This window comes from Echiichthys vipera, assembly GCF_963691815.1.
Source record: "Echiichthys vipera genome assembly, chromosome: 15".
NCBI classification, from domain to species: Eukaryota; Metazoa; Chordata; class Actinopteri; order Perciformes; family Trachinidae; genus Echiichthys; species Echiichthys vipera.
This window is the reverse complement of record NC_139840.1, coordinates 15,751,482-15,768,481: the sequence shown is the minus strand read 5'-3', so window position 1 is coordinate 15,768,481 and position 17,000 is coordinate 15,751,482. Positions and strand designations below refer to the sequence as shown.

The following is a 17,000-nucleotide window of genomic DNA, read 5'->3' as shown; positions in this document are numbered from 1 at the left end:
GAGTTGTTATCTGTGGTGCTGCAGGAACAATATACTGTCTTTCTCACAGTGGGAATCCAGCCTGCTGGGAGCAGATTACACTGCACACACCGCCAAGGTAGTTATTTATATTTTCACACAGAGTAGTAGAAAATACATAAATGTTCACACTCACATCCACACATCCACAGATAGGCCTATAAACAGACTAGCAAAATAACATTTTAGCAAACACACCATCGCCACCGACAGCAGCATAAATATGGTTGAAATTAGAGGTAAATTTACGGTATGTCCTTCACCAGTAGATGGAGATGCCATTCTCGGCTTTCCTCCTTCTATAACAGGTTTCAGTTATGTTATGTTTCTGTTCAGTATTCTTAATAAGATATTACATATGTCCTTTATTATCTTTCAATTTCACCCCCCCCCCCCCCCCACACACCCCCCTCATTAATAAAGTTTCTCCAATTAAGGGGCATTTATTAGCTTAAAAGACCCAAATTCAGCTTCCTTCCAAGGGATCCAAAATGACAAAAATCCTTACAAAGTGGCACTTTAGTTCTATGCAAAATTCACATATATTGGTATACATTTACAATCTAGGTTAATATTATTCTTTTTGCTCACACGTAAGATTTAGAAGAAAGTCCTTAGACACAAATTAACAAAATCACAGGTTTTGTTTGATCATTTTTATTGGGAATTATTATCCCTCCCTGGTATTTAGTATTTCATGTTATAATAAGTTTGGTTCATTTTATGTGTCGGCTACAACAACGTGTCTCCCTGAGGAGAACTGGAAATATAAAGTATATGTTCCGTGGAGCAAATTGGACAAAGAAAAACTTCAAGTATTATTTGGATTTGTATGAATGAGAGATGCATGCATGCTAATAACTCTTAAGTTTATATAATAAATAAGTGATTCCCTGATGTAAGATCAATTTATTGCTTTATTGTAATTCAGTATGCATTCGTAAATCAGTAGTGCTGACATCATGGATTTTTCTGAGGCAAACTGGATTGAATACATAACATCAAGTCCTGTTGACTTATTAATACAAAACCTACAAAACCAACCATGAATGTAGAGATAAACTAGCAATGTAGATTAAGCCGCTTTGATAACCTATAACCTAAACCTGAAATATGAAGTCATATTATTGCATAAAAACTGTAGCTACTACCAACCTGTTCAAAACATGACAATATTATCAATAATAACAATATCACCAATGTGTCTCTTATAAGGTTTAAACACTTTACATGGGAGATAAAATGTGGATTTTCAATGATGAATACAATTTTCTAAAACAAAACAATCTTTTCCAGTTTCTGAAGATTTGTAACAGACAGATTTTTGTGTTTTTTTTTTAGTTAAAATGTAATAATTATAACACTACACAATGAAGACATGTCTTATTTGGAAATGCAGTCTCCCTACTGTCCTTTTAACAAATGCATTACAGCATAAAAATGTCTCAGTAACCTCTCAGAGAAATAAACTACTAATGTAATTTATCTTCCAGATGAATTGCTGCCGTGTTCAGGAAAAGGAGTCATTATCATTTTTAATCTGGAGAGGGGTCTTGACTGTTTGAAGTTTAATGAGATTTAGCATTTATAAAAGTCAATGCTATTTTTCATTGTACAGTACACCGGAGTATAATTTATAGTGCATTCATCTCTGCTGCAGAGGGTTATCATTCGTGTTTGGTACTCAGGCAGTTAATCAGTGTTATTATGGGTATGTGATATCAATGAGGTATGATTTTTTTTTTTTACTTGTACTTCTGGGGGATGCTTTTAAAACCCTATATCGGTCTTCTGTGTTCCTTTGGGTCTGAATCACTTTCAACACAGCCTTCAATTTTTGCAGATAATTATGAGAAACAAGGATTTTACTACCACATTTTACTCTCTGTACTGTATTTCTGTACAGCCCTAGTGAATCCCCACAACCAAATTCAATCCGCAATAATTCTTTTTACCATCCTGCTGTGTGAGTGACTTCTGCATTAAAGGATTAAGTATTTATCTCCTGTTGTTTTGCAGTCAGTAAGTGGACAAGAACAGGTTGAGTATTGTTTCTTTTTTGTGGATTTAAAATGTTTACTTCCCATTCTCATTCATTGTATGAAATCTTTTTTAATTACTTTTTCTGCACTCATCTCTGCATTTAACAAACCAATACCTCTTTACAGAACTTGGACACCTTACACCCCCTAGTGGTAACTAAACGCAATTATGGATTATTAACTTCAATTGTTTCCAAATTTGTATTGGCCTCACTGACACAGAATTTATCTATTCTAATTGCAATAACTAATTGCCTATAAATAAGCTTCTAGTGCTGGTTCTATATAAACAAAAACTCTCAAGCGTTATCCATTTTAAACATGGGGATTTTTTAATGCATTGTTACAAAGAGCTGAAGTGTTGCATACAGCAGTATACTCAAGCCTCATCCATATCCAAATACAGCAAGGCGAGAAAAGCATTTGGTTTGAGAAGCGGCGAGTGAAGCAGCTCCATTTAGCTGAATCACAAAATATCTTGACAGAGTAGTGCAATAGGATGAAGGTTGTGTAGAGTCTACAAGAAGTTACAATCAGGGCTCGTTCAAGGTCAAAGGTTGCAGTCACAGGTTTTCTATAGCAGTAGGTTTGCTCTTTGGGTCTGGGTAAACCAGGAAGCCAGAGAAAGTGCTGTCATCCTCACTACTGGAGTAAACGCCGTTCCAGTCTCTCAGTGTCTCCAGCCACACCTGGTCACCTTCATTCAGCTGCATCAGTGCGAGGTTGGATGCCTGATCGATGTCCTGGCCGTACAGAGAATCCCGAGTCCGCAACTTCCTTACCCCATTAACCACTAGTGCAGCACGCACGGGCCGGTTGCGAACGGTGATGTGGTAACTGAATAAGTAGACCCCTGGGCAGGTGGCATTAAACTTGCTGATTGTTGGGTCCCAGTGCCCCTCCCCGTTGTAAAACACCTTATCAAACTTTATAGGCAGGCCGGGCGGAGGGAAGGACCTGCTGGGGAATAAGCCCACACTGAAAGCAGAGCGAATCTGCTCCACACTCTCACCTGGTGGGCCTCTAGGGCCTCGAGGCCCACGCCCACCTTTACCTCCCCTCTCCCCTCTCACGCCTGCCATGCCCCTCACTCCTGGAGGTCCTAAGGGCCCTCTGGCACCAATATCCCCCTTCCCTCCCGGAGGCCCTGGCTCCCCTCTCTCTCCCTTTGCACCATCTGTTCCATTCACTCCTGGGGGGCCCATTTCACCTCTCAGACCAGGGGGCCCAAGCTCGCCCACATCACCTTTCTCACCTGTTAAACACTCGCCTGTAAGTCCCTGTTCACCTTTCTGACCCTTTGTCCCAGAAACCCCAGGGGGACCTATAGGCCCCTCTCGCCCGGTGTTGCCCTTAGTCCCATTCAGGCCAAGCTCTCCTCTTTCTCCCGGGTCACCTTTCAGACCACTGAAGCCACGTTCACCTTTCTCTCCTCTGGGGCCTGGATCACCTATAGTATGTAAAGAAGTTATATTCACATAGGAAGTAATGCTTAAATTAGAATGCTTTCACTTTCAAATAGTAATGTACATTTGCGTTTGTTTAAAGGGTGTATTTATACATAATTTAATTATCTTCTAGTCGTACAGAAACTATTTCTGTATGACTAATAGAGAGCATCTAATACAGTTTGTGTTGAGACTACACACCTCTCTCTCCTGATTGTCCAGGGATTCCAGGGGCACCAGGAAGACCCACGGGTCCTTGATCACCTTTTTCACCTGTGGTAGTTTTGATAAATAGAGCGTAGAAAATGACATCCAAAAAGTACTTAAACAGGACAGTGTTTCGCAAAAAAGGAGAGAGGGATATAGAGAGAGAAACGGAGAGGCAATCAAAAACTCTTTAGCTGTGAAGCCCCGTTGTACCTATGTCGCCATTGAGTCCGTTGGCTCCGGGTAGTCCTTCAAGTCCTGGAGGTCCTCTGAGCCCTGTTTCTCCCTTCTCTCCTGGTAACCCTGGAAAACAGAGACGAGTATTAAGAAGGACACATTTTGTCTTCCAAAATTAAATTATTATCCTTCTTACCTTGAGGGCCCCTCTCTCCTTGCGGCCCCGGTGGCCCTGTGTCTCCAATGGGGCCTACAGGGCCCCTCTCAGGCGGACAGCACTCACAGACGTTAAAGAAGCATTCATTATAGTCAAGGGAATAGTTTCCAAGGGTATCCCCGGGGGGCAATATGCCATCGTTGTGGAACTCAGTGGAGTAAGTGTCACTGGAGTAGGTGGTGCTGTCTGAGAAAGTCTCCATCATAGTGGTCTCATCTGTGTTCAGGTTGTTGGAAGGGGATGGGGTCGTGGTGGTGGTCCGTCCGAATCCTCCACTCCCACCTCCGTCACTGCTGCCAGCTCGAGGGGGCTTCTTGGTGGTTTGAGGTTTGGGCCAGCGTGTGGTCCTGGCGCTGGAGGTCAGCAAGGCCATCAGTACCACAAGGAGGGTGGTCAGGAAGACTAGGCGAATGGAAGGCATACTGATGGCTTGACACAATAAGCTGAAAGGGGGAAGAGTAGAAATTTAAAGAACAAAGGCGCAAAGGTGCAGCACTTTTTTCTATTGCACCAAAGTGCGTTTACGATATAATGAAGCAACAAGTGCATCTTACTTGCTGATGTAAATGGTGTTGAGTCTTCACTCCATCCCCTCCAACTGCTGATTGACGTAGGCTGCCTCCTTCCTTTTATTGCCCCAGTAGCCCAAAGAGAGAACAAGGGACAGAACACCGGGGGTTATTAGGAGGTAGGTGGGCCGGCAAGAACAGATTACATGACTCCTGAGGGATATGAAATAAAGCAGGTCGTTTGTATAAAAGGCAAGACTTTATTCTTTGCGATGTGGGATAATATTCCATGGCCCATGAGTGCACACTGCTAAAGTGTTGTTCACACACATGCTTGCTTTGTACACAAACAGCAGAAATATAAGGTTACGCAAAAAGATACACAGTCGCAAACATGTGTACATAAGCATACAGTGTACACACACAAACTCACTCATTGTTGGAAATGCATAGCATATCACATGAGAGTTACCGGGTGCAACACCTTGTAGTGATCACACTACTTGGCAGCACCTCAAAGGAGAAAATGGACTACCATACACCCTGTGGGAGAGGGATCAATGTCCAAAAACAGATGCCGTGGCAACACTGATCCAACCGTTCACCTCCTTGATCAAACCAACTCAAAGAGTCCAGTAAAGCTCATGGAAACTGGCCTCACTGAACAAAGTTTTACATGTCAAAGAAAGTGTGTCGGATGTCGTTTCAAACCTCTGACATTAACTCTGAATGATTCCTTGGTTGCCAAGGTTCCACACAAAACGTGACGAGGGGCCATATGATACTGTATGTGGCAAAATAAAAGATAGGCGACTCAAAAGAGCAAAAAGGCAGAGAAGATCACACAACAGACATCTTGTCTAGCTGAGGATATATCCCGACAAATTGAGTATATACACTGCTTTATTATAGATGGTATTTTATGTAATCTGTGCTGAAATATTCAAGTTTAATAACATATGCATCATCCTCAAGTCTGTCTTTGTAAAAAAAAAAAAATCACAATCACATCATTGAAAATATAAACTGCAGATTTGCTACCAACTGAATATAAACACAATACCTCTGTGTTGTTACTCCAATCCATATGCAAATCTAGTAGAGTCATACAGCATTAACGGTACGCATACGGAATATGTGCAGGTTATCCTACAAAACTCCAGTTAAATACCTTGCTCAGAATCCAAAAGTTCAAATTGGACTCTTATACCACAAGTAAAATAACTGACATATAAAATGCATCATCATTCCTGTGTTTTAGTTTATAATAGCCTCACTATCTGAGTCCATTTAACATCCTTAGTTGAGTTTGAGGAGAAAAGCCATGACACCAGATCATGATCACAACAACTCTGACTGTTTTTAACACCTTAAGTTAGAGGCACTTCTATGCAGGACTTTAAAGTTCTATTTAATCAAATATTTTAGCATGTGACGACTGTCTTGTGGGACTGAATGGCCTTGTTGAGATGTTGATAGGATTTCAGAGATGTGTTACTCCAGAGAGCCACCAGGGTGCAGTGTCTGGTCAACGCAATGACTGCTGTTACAACAATAGCCAATATAGTCTCACATTAATAATTGGGCAATGATAGCTTACATTATAATCTAGAATTAGTTATTATTATGTCATGCCTTTTTCTTTGAGACAAAGTGATGATAGAAAAAAGGAAGACAGGTAAACTGTATGGACACATAAGCAGGCAAGAGATGGTATCCAGGGGTGGGCAATTCTGGTCCTGGAGAGCCACTGTCCTGCATGTTTTAGGTTTCTCCCTACCCTAACACACCTGAGTCTAACAATAATCAAACTGTGACAAGCATCAGCTGGTTGATAACGAGCAAATCATTAGAATCAGGTGTGTTAGAGCAGAGAGAAACCTAAAACATGCAGGACAGTGGCTTTCCAGGACAGGAATTGCCTACCCCTGGTATAGGCTATAAAGTAAGACAGAGACCAACGACCAAAACAGGCCGGATAAAAACGATGCATAAAAGAAAACAAAATAAAACAAACAAATGTTATATATAACATAAGTTCAAACTGGGGCATGTAGGGAATCGGTATGGGTACTGTGCCAATTTCTGCATATGTAGGCATATTGTAGCTTTATGTGTGCCTGTCTACATCTGGATTAATTTCTATTCAATTCTATTCTATTCTATTCTAATCTGTTCTAGGCCTAGTTTAGGCTATATATAATCAATGTCCAACGGCTCATAAAAAGTCAGCAGGTCATGAAATGTTCCGTGATGAATAGGAGATAATATGGAGTGAAAATATATTTAGATGTGATATCAGTATGATATGTCATATTATACTAGATGACATCATCATTTCATTCCGCAGCCACCGCCATTGGATCCAATGTTTGTGTCCATCCCTTGAGTTTGCAGCTGCGCACTCTTGTCAAGCGCCAACTACCACACAAATGTCATGTCAAGTCAGCCACTATAGAGAAATCTACTTCCGCTTTAAGAATTTCAAAACAAAGCAGCGGCTTTAAAAACATCCATTGTGCACCAAAGTGAAGTTTATGGTAATTGTTTGCTTTATCAAGACAACCATAGATTACTTCCGGTCTTATTCTTAATCTGTCTTAGTGGTTTGACTGGAGAGATGTGTGTGAAAAATGTAATGTTGCAGAGACTGAATAGACACATATCCTAAAGAAGAAAACGGTGTCAGCGGTGTAAGAAGAAGACACCCCTATAATCGACTCTCGACCCTCCCCGGTGACTCCGTGACTCTCGTCGGGGTGGGTCCATAACCCAATTACCCGTCATCCTACAATGGGCTGTGGGAGATCGGCTCGACTCGGAGAATCCTCTTGCAGCTGTTCATAGAGCCGAAGATAGGAGCAAGACATTGGACCGAGTCGATGACGGTGGCCTGTCCTCCTTTGTCCTGCGCTTCTCGGCCCGGTGTCTGCCGTGCACGGTGCGTAAATGCGGTAGAGAAGCCAGGCCTCCGAGGAAGTGCTGAAAATTCAGTCTTTGTCTGACACTGTCGCGGTGAATCGATTTCTTCACACAGTTCCGCTGAGCGGATGGAGTGAATTGTGCAAAAAGGGGAGAGAGACAGACGCAGTTTGGTTGCGTGTGATGATAGGAGATACAATGACGCTCTTGTCTCTTCTGGGTCGGATCATGCGTTATTTTCTCCTCAGGCCGGAGACGTTGTTTCTGTTGTGCATAAGTCTGGCGCTGTGGAGCTATTTCTTCCACACGGACGAGGTGAAAACCATCGTCAAGTCCAGCCGGGACGCCGTGAAGATGGTGAAGGGGAAAGTGGCGGAAATGATGCAGAATGACCGGCTGGGAGGCCTCAGTGTCCTGGACGCAGAGTTCTCCAAAACCTGGGAGTTCAAGAATAACAACGTAGCCGTGTACTCCATACAGGGGAGGCGAGATCATATGGAGGACCGCTTCGAGGTGCTCACCGACATCACCAACAAGAGCCACCCGTCCATATTCGGGATATTTGACGGCCACGGCGGAGAGGTAGGCTGGGAGGGAGGGGGATACAGGCCAGAGTCATCATCACTATGGATTTGTAATCATCCAGACCCAAAGTCTAGTGTGGCACACGGGTTTTAGCATAATTTTGGTTCAGAGCAGGTAGAGACAGACAGGACTGTCTTGGCAGAAGCATACAGTAGCCTAATGAGTGCTACTTTTTGGGCACACTCAATAAAACATAGACAGAACCCCAAATTAAGCTATAAGATGTCATTGATATTATATTATAAGAGAAATCAAATATCAATAGATAGGATAACGCCATCTTTCTGTTCAGCACCTTAGAGATGTCAGGTTTGTGAACACAGTTGTTCTGGGAGCAGACATCAACAGCCACTTGAGTTCCTCACTTCACCCCATGTTCAGACAGAACAATACACACCCCCTCTCCATCATTGTAGTCTTTTGTGTGGACACCTCCTCTGTCCCACTGCCAATCAGGGAGTTGACTTTGGATTCATCCCAAAGAGTGTGTGTGTGTGTGCGTGGGGTTAGTGCTGTGTGGGAAGGTTTTGTCTATCTTTCCTCCACTCCCTGTGTTGTCAAGGGTCACTGGTTTCTCATGGCTGCCTCCAGACCACATGTCCTTGACGCCATCTGTCACACTGCCAACCCCCAAATGTTCTCCTGTTGGTTCCATGTCATGTCAAGTCACACCAGACCTTTCGTCCCTGTGTCTGACATGCTGTACAACTACATTTTCTTTAATTTGATTATAGAAAAATGCCAAGGGAAGTGCCTGTTCTCTTTTAAAAAAAAAGGATTAGTTGCAGGAGTTGCCATCAGGTTGTGTTTAATCACAGAGAGGGAGACAACAAACAGAGAGTAGAGGGGGCCCATTCCATTCCTGTCCCATAAACAAATATTTATCCGTACAGCCCGTCCTGACATATCTCACTCTTTTTCTACCCCATTTCCACTCGTCCTCTCTCTTTTTATTTGCTGTGCATTTTTATGTAGTTTGGCACACACACACACACACACACACACACACACACACACACACACACACACACACACACACACACACACACACACACACACACACACACACACACACACACACACACACACACAAACAAACACACATCACCAAAATTAAATGAAGCGATTCCGCCAAACTAAACACATGCCAACAGGACAGGCTGTCTCTGGTGGTGCAGTGTGTTCTGGCTCTGAAAGTATGCAGGACATTTATCAAACACGTCTCTGTTTTTTTTTCTCCTCTTTATTTTTATCGAGGCAGTAAGTTACTGCCCAGAATTATAAAAGTCAGCACAAGCTGCTGCTCCCCTTTTTAACGTGGTTTACTGAGACTATATGCTGTTGAAGCAGGAACTTTGACTGTTTACAACTTGGCTTTCACATTCTTTTGCTGCATTAAATGTAATATTCAGCTTTACACTTTCTTGAGGGCAGGATTAAATTAAGCAGCGACGTCAATAAGAGATCCACAATGCAGATTAATCAGACTTTAATACATTTGGAACAATATTTTACATTCACTCATTAAATCCAGTGAAATATTTGAGTTGTGTAGGAAGTCTGCACTGGCCCTGGTATTTTCAGCAGAGTTTACAACAAATGGAAATTTTAATTTGAAGCTCTTTTCCTGATGGAGGCTCACTCTGTGTGTGTGTGTGTGTCTCTCTCTCTCTCTCTCTCTCTCTCTCTCTGTCTCTCTCTCTCTCTCTCTCTCTCAATTTTTCAATTCAATTGGCTTTATTGGCATGAATGTTGAATAACATCTCTCTCTCTCTCTCCCTCCCTCCAATTAAATAAATGAATGAGTGCAATTGTACAGCAAAAGTGAAAGAGAGAGGCATAGGGGCGGGGGGGGGGGGGGGGGGTTGCACTGAAGTGATCATTAGGAATATCATAATCTTGTAAAGGTGGTTGTATTTTGCTACCAATTCTATTTAGTTGTCAGTTTTAGTTGATTATGAAAAAATGTAGCAGAGAGTTCCTAGTGAGAAACTTTTGCACCACATGTTTATAGTCACAAAACCTTTTACGTTTACTGAAGGGCCAAAATTGAAATAAAACAAACTGAATTCAGGTCTCATACTTCATCCTCAGGACAATAGAACAGTGGAGCATGAAAATTGAATGGACCAACGACTGCAGACCAGAGCTGCAAATATGAAATATGTACTCTGCATCAACCAGGACATTAAGATGGTATAAAATGTTTGCATTTTAGATTTGATTAGACTGCATTAGCATAATGGAAATCTTGGCAGACAAAGTGAAGTAGGAAGCCGATAACTAAGGAGGAGGTGGAGGAGGAGGGCGGCGGCGGCGGCGGCAAGTGGGCTGCAGGGTGAGGAGGTTGTTCAATAATTCAGCACAGAGCACCGGCTGTATTTGGACCATATTACCTGAAAACCACAGCATCTAAAACATTTAAATAGTAACAATGTTATTTACTCTATTCTGCTGACCTTTCAAACAGAGGTTAATTAATCTGAAAATGAAATGAATATGCCAGTTATATGGATACGAAGAACATCATTTTCTTATCTTGTTGAGTAGAAAATGAATCACAAAAAATACTTTGCTTTGAATCAGTAAGCTTTAAAAACAACCTTTTGACAAATACATACAGCATATGCTCACATACTGTGGCTGAAAACAATGCTAACGAGAGTTTTGAGAGTACTGAAAAATCTAAACAACGAGATGAAAAGCTGAAGGTAACTGCACAATCAGGTGAACATTCACTTCTGAACTTGATTTGAAATCATCGACACCAAAACACCTCTGTGCTTTTGCCTGTATTTATTCCACTGTCTAACAGGGGGAGGCCCTGTCTTCCCTTCCCTCCTGACCTCCCCCCTGTCTCCCAGGCTGCAGCTGACTATGTGAAGGCCCACCTGCCAGACTCCCTGAAGCAGCAGCTGCAGGCGTTTGAGAGAGAGAAGAGAGAGAGCAGTCTCTCTTACGGCAGCATCCTCGAGCAGCGCATCCTGACTGTGGATCGTGAGATGCTGGACAAGCTCTCCGCCAACCATGATGAAGCAGGTCAGGAGGGGGAGGAGAGTGGGTTTATGAGCCAACAGAGAGAAGATGGGAAGAGAAAATTAAACTTTTCATTCTTCATTTTTGTGGATGAGTGGGATGACCATATTGGGAAATTAAAAAACCAAGCTGAGATTTATAATGAAAATACACCCCGAAATCCAGGACCGTACTTTGCTATGATGACACAAACACACACACACACACACACACACACACACACACACACACACACACACACACACACACACACACACACACACACACACACACACACACACACACACACACACACACACACACGCGCTGAAAAACAATACCAGTGTCTCTGTGCGGTTGGTAAATATGTGACAAGAAAAAAGAGTCAGCAGACATGTGTCCCTTTTTGTGGAATACATTTACATTACTTTAGCCTTGGTCAAAGCAGAGATGATAAATTTACACCATCAAGCCCTTGTTGTCCCTGCCTCTTACAGGACGTAATGTGTCATACAGAGCCTCGGCAATAAGACAAGACGGCTCATCATTTCCTGTCCAATATTCTCTCAGCACATTACCTCCCAGCTGACATTTACCTTTACATTTGATGGGTTGCCTCTGTACACTCCACATGTAATTCTGACTGAGAAAAGTGAGACAGCTGTGTAAAATTCAGAGGTATTGTCCACATTGATCAGTTGGTGGCATTTGAAACGATTCCCTCAAGAAACAGTTTTTTTTGCTGCAACCTTTTCTTTGTTGATTTGTTAGGTGACAGTCTGGCATTATGTCAATTCAGCATATTAAAGACAAAATTATACACTTATACAAAGCTCAAATAGATTATCAATTAAAACTCTGCCAGTGTTTCCACCCTGTTACTAATATTTGCAGTTTGCACCATTTATTTAATACATTTCATATAAATCTGCAGATCACATTTTAAAGGTCAAACATTCCTATAGGCCACTTGAAGTGTACTTTCATACCCGGAGATTAAGGGATTAAATTAGTCTATTCCTTATGAATGATTGTATTTATTATAGTATGGTTGATATTATCATACCAGAGATTGGAGATCTTGACATTTTTATTCCTGGAGATATATTTAGTGACATTTTGGACTTTGTCCAAGAATGTTGTAAGAGTCATTGTTATCTTAGCCTTCCATTGTTACCGAAAAATATTACGTTAACAAATTAGTGACATTTTGTCTCTTGCTTATTTTGCTTTGTGAAGTACTTTAAAGGTCCCATATTCTGCTCATTTTCAGGTTCATATTGTATTAGGGGTTTCTACTAGAACATGTTTACATGCTTTAATGTTAAAAAATGTTATGTTCAGCAGTTGTTGCTGCTGCTGTGCTGCTGCAGGGCTGCCTTCCTTACTACATTGAGTTTTACCTATAATAATGTTCATAAATAATAGTTCATTGCAAATGTCAATTATATTTATTTTAGACAGAGGAAGTTGAGAATCTGTCCACAGAAATAATATTTTGTTCATCTGTGACATGGTCTACATATATACACATTGAAACTGTGCTGTTTTGATGTCAGTATGACTGTAGACGTGACCTCTGTTCTCTAGCTGACACGCAGCCGAGCTGCGATTGAGCCGTTTGGCGGCTTCAACCTTTTAATATGGGTGCTGAAATAAAAAGCAAGCGATTAGTCTGGCCCAGGCGTAAACTCCCCTCCTGAAAAATTCCAGTGCTGTGATTGGTCAGCATTTCCGGGTCTTCCGCATCTGCACTCTAGGCATCTCGGCATTTTAGCATCGCCATCAAACTGTAGCAGCACGTACTGCTTATATATGGTAGTAGTAGTAAGCAGTCTGACATCACAACCGTACAGAAGTCCTGACGGCTCATTTAAAGGCACAGTTTTTGAATATGGGCTGTGTGCATTTCTCTGTGGATTGAACATTTATTTACACAGCACCTCGATCTGATTTATAATAAAAAAAAAAGATATGGAAATCTCACTTTTTAACAATATGGGACCTTTAAATCTGGCACAAATAGTATTTGCAAATACCATTTCAGGCAGTGTTTTGCAAACCATCACAGGCCATAAAAAAATTGTTTGTTGTTACATTTACTAAAAAAAAGTCTCTCCTGGCTTTTTCCTCCTTCCTCTCTTTCTTTTCCAATTTCCCATGTAGGAACGACATGTCTGGTAGCGCTGCTGTCAGACAGAGAACTCACAGTGGCAAACGTCGGAGACTCTCGTGGTGTGTTGTGTGACAAAGATGGGAACGCTGTTGCACTATCACATGACCACAAGCCGTACCAGCTCAAGGAGCGCAAGAGAATCAAGAGGGCAGGTACATAAGAAAAACAACCCTGTGATATCGAGCACATAGTGACTGTACCTACAGGATACTGCACACTCGTGTGGATGAATTTAGGGTCCTAGGTTGCCATCTGGTGATCTATTTAGGAACAGCATTGAATCAAACAAAGCACTGGGTCAGATTTAGATGAAACAGATATACTAAGCTGTGTGATTAAAGGATTTTCACATGTGTGCTTTGTTTATCAAGTTATCTCAAATTGATCCAGTAATCAAAATGTCAGCCTTTTCAAGCTCAGCTTGTCAAACGTATTGATGATTTGTATTAATAATACACAGTATGTGCACATGAACAAATCATGAGACTGTGCTTAAATGTTTTCATTCTTATTTCTTCGCTTCCAGGAGGTTTCATCAGTTTTAATGGATCATGGAGAGTCCAGGGAATCCTGGCTATGTCCCGCTCTCTAGGGGACTACCCACTGAAGAACCTCAACGTAGTCATCCCCGACCCCGATATCATGACCTTTGACATGGACAAGCTGCAGCCAGAGTTCATGATCCTGGCATCAGACGGCCTATGGGACGCTTTCAGCAACGAGGAGGCCGTTCGGTTCGTCCGCGAACGTCTGGACGAGCCTCACTTTGGCGCCAAGAGCATCGTCCTCCAGTCTTTCTACCGCGGCTGCCCAGACAACATCACCGTCATGGTGGTGAAGTTCAAAAGTGGAGCTGGGGGGAGCAGCAAGGCTGGGGAGTAGGTCAGGGTCAAGTTTAGAGCTCACATTGTGATCAATGATTTTCTACATCTTCTGGATGGAGCAGTGATTGTGATTATCACAGGAGGACTGGAGGAAGTTATTTAAGTATGGACACTGTACAAGTGCACACACAGACATATGCACACATGCAAAAACACGATCAAATTAGATTTCCTTTGTTTGTAGGTTCCTGATTGAGATAAAGCCATTTAAACACAACACAGATTCCATAACTATCTATTAATGTAATGATAAATACATAGAAATACTGAAGTTATCCAACAGAGAAAATGCATAAACAGAAAGGAGATTTTCTCTTAACCAGCACGAATTAGACTGTGATTGATTTACTACTGTTTACTCTACATGTATGGTACAACTCCACTGGAGGCTATAATAGTGCCTACTCAAGAAGTACTGTGCAGCCACAGGAAACTACTGATAATGTGTATGCGAAAACACCACCCTGCTTTCTGCATTTTGTTGATGCTCTCAAGTAATATATGCGTCTGACCGTCTGTTGCATTTTTGACCTGGAAAATGTTGTCAGATATAAAAGAAATACTCCAGTGGATCCATACCTTAAATTTACCTTGAAGTGATGCTGCACCTAAAATCCTTTGAGTATAAACTAGTCACTACTTGCAGACTTGAGAAGCAGCTGTTAACCCTCTGGCTGCAGACAGCTGGGAACAGTGTCACAGTTTAAAAAAAATGTAGCATAAATATGGATTTAAACAGCGGGAGCTCTGATTGGCCAGCAGCTATGTGTTGGCGGGACTCTGACCGATCACAGCTCCCAGACTACTGCTCTGTGGGTCAGATTTCATTCATATTTAAATGAAAGACAACTGCCTTTAAATTAAAGCAAACCCAAAGTAAAAACTGTATATATTGAAGCAGAATCTGATAACGTGTGATATCAAAGGCAGACACAGGAGCAATTTGTCATTGAACAAAAAGTTATATTAAGAAGTGAATTGATTAAAGGTTGAATATGTAGAATCTTTATTAAAAGCTTTATATTTTTTTAAAGATGCACCCATGGGACGTTTTGAGGGGTACAGAATGAAAGTATGACTCTCTATCACGTTCTGTTGACATTGTACCTGCCAATAGCGGCGGGCATTGCAGGTTGCCAGGGTTGTCTGTTTTTATTCTCCAGAAACAAGAAATCATTTTGAGTTGAGAGCTAGCTAACCGATTCCACATCATTCAAAGAAAGACTTCCAGTTGAAGACTGGCTAATGTTAAATACTGTTGTAAAATTATTGATTAGTCGATATTAGGCGTTACTCTGTATGATTGATAAATTGACATGGCGCAGGCTGATCCCTTGACACACTTTGCAATGAACCTGGCAACCCGACTGCTGGAATTATTTTTTGTTGTTGTGACTAAGATCTTGAGACACGAGATGGCGGTGTTCTTCTCATTCTCCATATTCAACCTTTAAATTTGAAAATGTAATAAATAACTAATTCATAATTTAAGCATGGAATAAGGAAATTCAATTATGACTTTAAAATAATTGTCTATAATTAAACACATGTATGGATGTAACTCATCGCAGCCAACCACTAAACTACATTAGTAAGTCAATGAATGAGATGATAAGGTTCCCTAGGCAACTGTTGTCATTGAAAGCCGAAACAGCAAAATTTAACTTAAGTTAGTGGTACTCAAAAGATAGATTTGGGGTGGAGTTTTACTTTAACATACAAAACATGCACACAGACGTACAAAAGAGTTAAGTAAGTATTTTTTGGAATGGTAACTTCTTACATATCAGCCAATGTAAACACTGTATATCCACAGTAATACAAGAGGATTTTAATGTATGTAGAACCTAACTTAGTTCCTGACCTTCACCTCTTGGTACTTCATTGTTATGGAGCTAACCGTTCTGTCAAAAGCTGTTTTACACCATCTGTATCAGGGCATGTGCTTTGGCTTATCCATGTTCATGAACAAAGTACATACAGTATGTATCCAAGGACACTGGTGGCTGCCTATGACCCGGGACGTTCAAGAAACAGGAGGTGCAAAGGACTTTCACACCTTGGCTGCCATGAGAAACTGACGTAAGGGTGACACTTTGTGAGCTGTACAGCTGGAATGCTAGTAGCTAGTAATATGATATGCTCCTGAAGCAATACAACAACAACCTGTCAATGAAGGTTACAGTAAACCATACTTTATTTGCTTCTGTTTTATGTTCAACTACTTTTCTTGCCACTGTTTCATGACCTTTGCATCAGTTCAGAGAAGCCTTTTTTTTTATTCAACAGTATACCTAATGCCTTATTTATTGTTGAGTTTCCGGGTGTGTCTGGCAGATTGCCAAATCAGTATACTGTACTGTATATTCATATTTCTTTTTGTCATTCTGTACATAAGCAGAAGGTTACAATAAGTTGCATACATCACTTTATTTTTAGAAGCAATCCATGATTCCCACATGTTGAGCTAATGCTCAGTGTATAAAGAAACAACAGTGTAAAAATCTGTATGTAAACTCAGTATTAAACACATTTTCATCTTAAATGTATATCCCTCTTCAGTCTTTATTAACTTAAGGCCTTCTGGCCTGCATTTATTGTGCAGCACGCTAACCAGTTCAATCGCTACAAAACACCAACTCTTTATTTTCAAGGGTCCTTTTTTAAATAAAGGTTTTAGCAGCTTTTTAAAGATTCTACATGAGTCCACCACTGCTGCCTTGGACACAAATTGTTTCCTTGCAATGCAGTTCCTGGGAACCTGTCTATTTGTGGTAGTGGTGCACTCTTGTGGACAAAA

At 41.3% G+C, this 17,000-nt stretch overlaps 2 protein-coding genes across 2 annotated transcripts; one reads left to right on the top strand and one right to left on the bottom strand.

Moving 5' to 3' along the window:
• Positions 1-2,623: 2,623 nt before the first annotated feature.
• otol1a (otolin 1a) lies at positions 2,624-4,530 on the bottom strand (the record flags this gene model as incomplete). The annotated part of the gene is made up of 4 exons (XM_083928818.1): positions 2,624-3,510; positions 3,710-3,781; positions 3,929-4,018; positions 4,089-4,530. The coding sequence occupies 4 exons, from the start codon at positions 4,528-4,530 to the stop codon at positions 2,624-2,626; spliced, it is 1,491 nt and encodes a 496-aa protein (XP_083784944.1).
• A 2,837-nt stretch (positions 4,531-7,367) lies between these two features.
• On the top strand, positions 7,368-16,614 carry ppm1la (protein phosphatase, Mg2+/Mn2+ dependent, 1La). The gene is made up of 4 exons (XM_083928258.1): positions 7,368-8,122; positions 10,990-11,164; positions 13,307-13,468; positions 13,843-16,614. Exons 1-4 carry the CDS (start codon positions 7,724-7,726, stop codon positions 14,196-14,198), a joined length of 1,092 nt encoding a protein of 363 aa, XP_083784384.1. The 5' UTR covers positions 7,368-7,723; the 3' UTR covers positions 14,199-16,614.
• The last annotated feature ends 386 nt before the right edge of the window (positions 16,615-17,000 follow it).

What these genes read in the sequence shown, in the direction of transcription:
- ppm1la (XM_083928258.1), top strand. Translation starts at nt 7,724, where the DNA reads ATGATAGGAGATACAATGACGCTCTTGTCTCTTCTGGGTCGGATCATG. An exon ending in TTGACGGCCACGGCGGAGAG is followed by an intron (nt 8,123 to 10,989) that starts GTAGGCTGGGAG and finishes CCTGTCTCCCAG; the next exon opens with GCTGCAGCTGACTATGTGAA. An exon ending in CAAGAGAATCAAGAGGGCAG is followed by an intron (nt 13,469 to 13,842) that starts GTACATAAGAAA and finishes CTTCGCTTCCAG; the next exon opens with GAGGTTTCATCAGTTTTAAT.